The following is a 7,216-nucleotide window of genomic DNA, read 5'->3' on the forward strand; positions in this document are numbered from 1 at the left end:
GTAACTTTAATTGTTAAAAAAAATAGGTGAAAAAAAAATTTAAAAAAAGTTTCTTTACATCATCTCCACCTTTTAAAAATAACCACTATTCACAGTTTAGTATATACCTGCCTAGAACATGTAAATATTAAATATGATTTTTTTCAGTTGCATAAATGAGATCTTTGTATACAGTATGTATTGCAGTTTTTAACACTCTGAGGTCTTTGATAAATGGATACATACATACATACATATTTTATATACAAATAGTTTGTGATCTATTATATTTAAAAGTTAGATTGTGGGGTCTGGAGAGATGGCTCAGTGGTTAAGAACACTGGTTGTTCTTGCAGAAGACCTCGGTTTGAATCCCAGCACCCACATGGCAGCTAACAACTGTCCATAACTCCAGTCCCAGGGGATCCAACAGCCTCTTCTGACCTCCATGGGCATTGCATGACATGGGTGCATTTACCTACATGCAGGCAATACACACATACACATAAAATAAAAATAACAAATAAAATTTTTAAAACGTTTTAAAAGTTTATTTGCTACTTTGTTGTAGTATCATCATTTATTTAAATAGCCTCCTATTGTAGGATATTTATGTTGCTCATAGTTCTTTTGCTACAAGTAGCCATACTTTAGTGAAAATTTCTGCACCTAATATATCTTTTCTTCCTTCCTTCCTTCCTTGTTCCTTTTGATTCTCCCTCTCCTTCGTCCCCCCCCTTTCTCTTCCTTCCCTTCCTGTTTTCTTTCAGTTCTGGTAATTAAACCCAGAGTCTTGCACATGCTAAGCAAGTACTCTACCACTGAGCCACACCCCCACCCCTTTTCCCAGTATTTATACCAGCCTATAAATACTGCCAACTCATGATCCTCTTGCCTCAGTTTCCCGAATAGCTGGGTCTAGAGGCATGCACTACCACATCCAACATCTAATAAGGTCTATTTCTAAAAGTGGATTGCTAGATCAGTGTAATTTGTATTTACACGGTGTGTGTAATTTGATTTTATATAGGTCCTGCCAGGTTGCCCTCTCTAAAAGGAACAATAAGGGTTGAAATGAGCAATAGGTGCATTTTTCAGTTTCCCATCTCTCAAAACCATGCCATTCTGCTTTTCATAGGACCATGCTGATATTGAGTGGAAGTTTGCAAGAACAAAGCTCTGGATGAGTTACTTTGATGAAGGTGGAACCTTGCCACCTCCTTTCAACATCATCCCCAGCCCCAAATCATTTCTCTATCTTGGCAACTGGTTCAACAACACCTTCTGCCCCAAAAGAGACCCTGATGGAAGACGAAGAAGGCACAACTTGAGAAGCTTCACAGTAAGCCTACAAGCATCTGTTCCTCTTTAAACAAAACTATTTTCCTCCTTTCTCTCTTTTGTGACAGTCCCTATCTTGAAATATCATAAAACCACTCCAAACTACTTATGTTTTGTGTATTTGTGAGTCATGAGCTATGTAATTCTATAGTCCTAATATTTAGTTAGCAATCGGGGGTAGATGGGAGTGTACAGTGCTAGCAAACTGATGTGCTCTCTCTATGCATTTTAAATTACAGGAACGCCATGCTGATAGTCTGATACAAAATCAACATTATCAGGTAATACTTTCCCAAATGGACTAAACACAACAGTTCTTGGCCAGTTCTGTGGAGTAGAAGCAATTTACTCCAGCTATTTCTGATCTTACTTGGCTAGGAGGCTTGGAAAGACTAAAGACTGAAATAACTCATCAGGGTGGAATAGCCTGCTCTATAACCGTATTCATAGTCCTTTAACACTTCTTTATCTTGATCTGGGCCACACATAACTTAGAAAACTATCTTCCTTGAGCTTAAGTAAAATGGGTATGTAGCCAGTCAGTCAACAAGTGTATGAGCACCTACTGTACATCAGACACTAAGACACATACTAGAGAACTCATTGTGAACAAGAAAGGCAAACCCTTTCCACCCTTTTGAAGTTTTTTACCTAGCAGCAATAAAAGACATTAAATCATTAGATCTATAAAAATTATTAGAAGGATAAAACTTACTGTGAACCAAAAGAACATATAGCAATGAGAATACGTAATAAGTAAGGAATATAAAACGAGAAGCTATTAATAACTCCAGTGGGCTTACATAAATGTCAGGAAGTTTGGTCTTTCTAAATAACAAACATGAGTTCAATCCAAGAAGCAGGAGCCTTTATTAGACCAGCCAAGAAGACAGCCAAGCACCCAAATATGTGAGACATTTCTAGAGAGTAATTCTCGCAAATCACAAATTAGAGACAAAAATCTTTAACCTGGACCAAAAGAAACCCAGAGTAGTGGATGTATCTCAGTTGGGAGAGTACTTGCCTACCATCCACAAGGCCCTGGCTTTGATCCCCAGCACTGCATAAATTGGGTGTGATGACACACGTCCATTTGGGAGATAGAGGTAAGAGGATGAGAAACTCAAGGTTATCCTCAGCTACATAAAAGTTAAAGGCCAGCTTGAGGTACATGAGAAACAGAGAGTACAATATTTCCTTGGTAACCCTTCTCTCACTGTGGCTACTTCTAAATCTAATTTTCACAATAACGACATGTAGGAAAACATTGCTTTTATTTTCTGCTTCAAACATCCTCACACAAGAAACGGTTCCTTGGGCATCTCAGTGATTTCTCCAAGTTCACCAAATAGCAAGTTATAACTACAGCATTTCTTATTATTACTATAGGCCTTGATGTCGACTTGAAGTAGAATTGAAACCTAATTTTCACATTTACTAGTTGTGTGGCCTTGAACGAGTCAGTTACCACCACTATTCTTCAGTGTCCTCTTCTGTAACCTGGAAATAATAATAGCAAAGGTTAATTACAGTCTTGTGAGAACTCAGTGTGATATGGCTGCTGCCTGGCATACTGTCTGACATTGCAGAAATGCATCAGTGCCAACATTGCAACCATGTGTATGCCATTCCCCCCAGAGGCTAAAAGATGCCAGCCCTATAAAGGTGAAGTGTACCTTAATTATAATAAGACTAGCTTCATATAGAGGAAAAGCCCTCATTTCACTAAATGTGCTAAAGTTTAATCCAGTTCGAAGGGAATGGACACTGACTCTGGCCGTTTGAGGATTATTTTACTTGTTATTTTCTATGTGGACAGATATTTAAGTTATGCTTGACTGAAAATTCTTCCTTTGGGGTGATCTGGTGGGACTCATACAGTCTGCCACCTATGTTCAGAGATGCAAAGCTCATTAACACAATAAGAATTTAATTTGGGGGTGGACACAAAACTGCTAGATACTGTGAGCATTTCCTATTGCAAAGATGATCTAAGCAAGTTCTTTTTTCCTATATAAGTTTCTTATTTACCTGATAGCCTGAGAAGGAAACTGAATACATTTTCATGTTTTTTTTTTCATTTCAGGAAGTTATCAGGAATTTAGTCAAAAGATATGTGGCTGCAATGATAAGAAATTCCAAAACAAATGAGGGGCTAACAGAAGAAAATTTTAAGGTAATTTCATCATAAAGTCTGTCTCTCCCTCTCTCCCTCTCCCCTTTTCCACAGAGCTACATTCAAGCCCTAATTCTTAATTTTTGCAGTAACTTTAAATTTCATAGAGTCTGAGATTTCTGGTTATGGAATATCGCCTTTGTATAGTGCAGAAACTTGTTCTTATTCTCTGTTAAAATTATCCGTCATCCTGTAGGTGTAGAGATTTATTTTACCAATGTCTATCACACCATAATCAGTTTTATGAACAAAAGGAAATTTTCCTATGTATTCCTTCTTTCGCTATTCTAGTAGTTCTCAGTGTGGGAACTGCATGTTGCACAGTGACAGAGAAGAGAGTAAACAGAAAACGCTTGGAAACTTAAAGGCCTTCTTTAAAAGATAAGACGATAAAGTCCAACATATTTATTAAATAAGTCTTAAAAAAACTACCATTAAATAGTAAAATTTTCCCACTGTTGACATCAGCCTAAAACAGTGATTCTCAGTTGGGGACAGTTATGTCCTTAGGGTACATCTGGCAGTTTTAAAAGATTTTAAGTTGTCATACTGGCACCTAGTGGTAATAAAAAGGTTGCTACTTAAACATCTAACAATAAAGACAAAAGATGATCAGGCCTGACATCTCAGTGAAGCCAAGACTGAAGGACAGTATTCCAGGATGCACACTCGTGTACACACACACACACACACACACACACACACACACACACACAATTTTTCCCCTAAGGCACACAGGAGTTCTAAGAATTCTCATGGAGTGATAGATAATAATATAGTATGGAAATGATTAAGTATTCTGACAAGGTAGACATGGGGCATCATAGAAACAAAGTGAAGGATGACACTCGACTGGCACATGTGGATTCAGTCAGGCTTTCCAACGAGAGTCACGTTTAAGTTTGAAGGTAGGTCACATAAAGGGGGAAAGGTAGTCAAGGTAGAGAGAACAATATAGACAGAAGCCCAAAGGCAAGATAAGGTATCTAGATGGCTGGATGGCAAAGTACCTGGGGGAAAAGTAGAAGAAATAAAAAAGAGAGATGAAGAGGTACCAGCCTTAGAAAAGCCCTGTAGTCCAAGGTGGGACATTTATATATTTTCCTAAATCAGTGGCAAGTTGCTAAATCTAGTTTAAGCAGGAGGATGTGATCAGATGTAAGCTTTGAAAAGATGGCTTGTAAAGGAACACGTTAATGATATCCAAACAGTCAGATAGAAGACAGTTCATAGGTACTTGGATGAACAGGGACTTCTGTCCCAAAACAGCAGTCTCATCAGCTAATTCACTTCTTGTTTCCCTCGTTAGACTACTAAAAGCAATTCTTCTTCAGTGGCATTTGTACATGCTGATAACATGTGAGAGGCAGCACTCTACTACCTTAATGATGAGTTAGCACTTCCTTAGGGATTAGTCTCTCCATGTGTTCCTGATCCCAAGGTTCTGAAATCAACTGTACTTACTGCACAATTTTTCTAATGCTGACCAAATTATGACTTTTTGTGCTTGACTAATGGGAGATTTTTCTAATAGGATATGTACTTTATAGTGTACTACTCGGTAAATTCTAGGCTTCCCAATTTTCCATGTGCCTTCTTTGAAGTGTAGACCAAACTTTTTGACAAATTTATCCCCCCTCTTTCCCTAGGAATTAAAGCAGGACATCTCCAGCTTTCGATACGAAGTGCTTGACCTCTTAGGAAATAGAAAACACCCAAGGAGAAGCTTTTCCACTAGCAGTGCTGAACTTTCTCAGAGAGATGATACCAATGACGGCAGTGGTGGGGCTCGGGCCAAATCCAAGAGTGTCTCTTTCAATTTAGGCTGCAAGAAAAAGACCTGCCATGGGCCACCTCTCGTCAGAACCATGCCAAGAGCCAGTAGTGCCCAAGGGAAGTCAAAAGCTGAGTCATCGAGCAAACGCTCCTTCATGGGACCCTCTCTCAAGAAACTGGGTCTCCTATTCTCCAAGTTTAACGGTCAAATGTCTGAACCCAGGTCAGAGCCAATGTACACAATCTCTGACGGAATCGTGCAGCAGCATTATATGTGGCAGGACATCAGATATTCTCAGATGGAGAAAGGGAAAGCAGAGGCCTGTTCTCAAAGTGAAATTAACCTCAGTGAGGTAGAATTAGGTGAAGTCCGGGGCGCTTCTCAGAGCAGTGAATGCCCTCTAGCCTGTTCCAGCTCTCTTCACTGTGCATCCAGCATCTGTTCCTCAAATTCTAAACTTTTAGACTCCTCAGAGGATGTATTTGAAACTTGGGGAGAGGCTTGTGACTTGCTCATGCACAAATGGGGCGATGGACAGGAAGAACAAGTTACAACTCGGCTCTAAGTCAAATCCCCATCATCTGTTCTGGAATTCAAGAGAAAATTTGTAATTTACTTGTTCTCAGAGGTGTCCCCAAATATGATTCCCTCACTGCCCCCACCCCAAGAAAAGTGAACCTATTATTTTCACTCTTTTCTAGCCATATTCTCCATGTTCTGTTTTACTGTTATTACTATGATTTGCCTTTTTATACCTACAAACACTGAATCCATCTCACAACCAACTGAAGGGGTGTTGCCCCTAATCAGCAGAGGTGCAGTCGGGTGCTTAACCCCTTTGCTTTGCTTTGCTTTGCTTTGCTTTGCCTACCCTTGTTTCCCTGAAACTCCAGGTGCCACTTTGCTACTGTACCTGGCACACAGATTCTTGACCTTCCTCAGGATCTCACAGCATCTCCCCACAAGGCTGAAGGATATGGTCAGCAGTCCCCAGCAGCTATCAAAGAAGGCAAATCAATATGCCTGTCTTTGTTGCCCTTCAGCGCTACACGCTGCCCATGTTGGTTCAATGAACAGCATTCAAGGGAGACTAAACAGACTCCAAAGAATTGTCAGCTTGTGGATTTTAGATAGAATTGGCCTTTTTGTTTTGTTTTTTAGATAGAATTGGCCTTTTGTTTTGTTTTTAAACACTGTAACTTCTAATTGGTGGGCTGTTGAGGTTTTGTTTCTTAAATATGTGTGTTTCTTAATGTGTGCCAATAAGATATTTACCCTATAGTATATGTCATATCTAGTAAGTTAGCTGAATTCCTTTCCTGTGTTGTGTATTTCCGTTAATATACTATATTTTAAATTTTGAGAGTATCAAAGTTAGCATTTAGGCTGTGAACTTTTCTTTTTAAATCTTCTACTGTACTTTAAGCTAATAGTTGCTAATTTCATATACTGGCAAGAAAAATAATTAGTCAGTACATTTATAGGGTCCTGTCTACTATGGATAGTTTTAATCATCATGGTTATCAAGGCATTTCTAAGATTAAAAACTGGATTTGAAATATTTTTATCAGAAAATAGCATTTTACCGAGGTGTTGAAATTTTTTTAAAAGGAGCATATGTACTTTAATTGCTTTCTGAAATGAAAACCCAACAAAAACAATTTTAGGTTCATATAACCTAATTCAGGTGGCAGTTGCAATGTTCACTGGGGACAGTGAAATTGCATGTGCAAACTTGTGTCTAAGGTATGATGGAACAATCCTAGTGGATACATGGAACTATACCTGTGATCTAAATTTTGCCTTCAAAGAAAACTGTATCTATATATATGAACTATTTCTCACAGACCAAGAGTATTTAATTAGAATACAAAGGTTCAAGTTAAACATGACATTAGGATCGTCATCATTCTAGACTGGATAACCACCTGCTGAGCAAGGGT

The 7,216-nt window shown here is 38.7% G+C and overlaps 1 protein-coding gene across 1 annotated transcript in view; it reads left to right on the forward strand.

Annotated features, from left to right (window-relative positions):
• The window catches only part of Trpc5 (transient receptor potential cation channel subfamily C member 5), a 284,600-nt gene extending 277,786 nt beyond the window's left edge, over positions 1 to 6,814 (forward strand). The window contains exons 8-11 of the mRNA XM_008841576.2: positions 1,118 to 1,321; positions 1,560 to 1,601; positions 3,407 to 3,496; positions 5,146 to 6,814. Of these exons, the coding sequence (XP_008839798.1) occupies positions 1,118 to 1,321; positions 1,560 to 1,601; positions 3,407 to 3,496; positions 5,146 to 5,838 (1,029 nt within the window). The 3' untranslated portion in view covers positions 5,839 to 6,814. The remainder of the gene's footprint in view (positions 1 to 1,117; positions 1,322 to 1,559; positions 1,602 to 3,406; positions 3,497 to 5,145) is intronic.
• The last annotated feature ends 402 nt before the right edge of the window (positions 6,815 to 7,216 follow it).

The sequence above is a fragment of the Nannospalax galili genome, unplaced genomic scaffold (assembly GCF_000622305.1).
Source record: "Nannospalax galili isolate Female #2095 unplaced genomic scaffold, S.galili_v1.0 scaffold641, whole genome shotgun sequence".
Taxonomy (NCBI): domain Eukaryota; kingdom Metazoa; phylum Chordata; class Mammalia; order Rodentia; family Spalacidae; genus Nannospalax; species Nannospalax galili.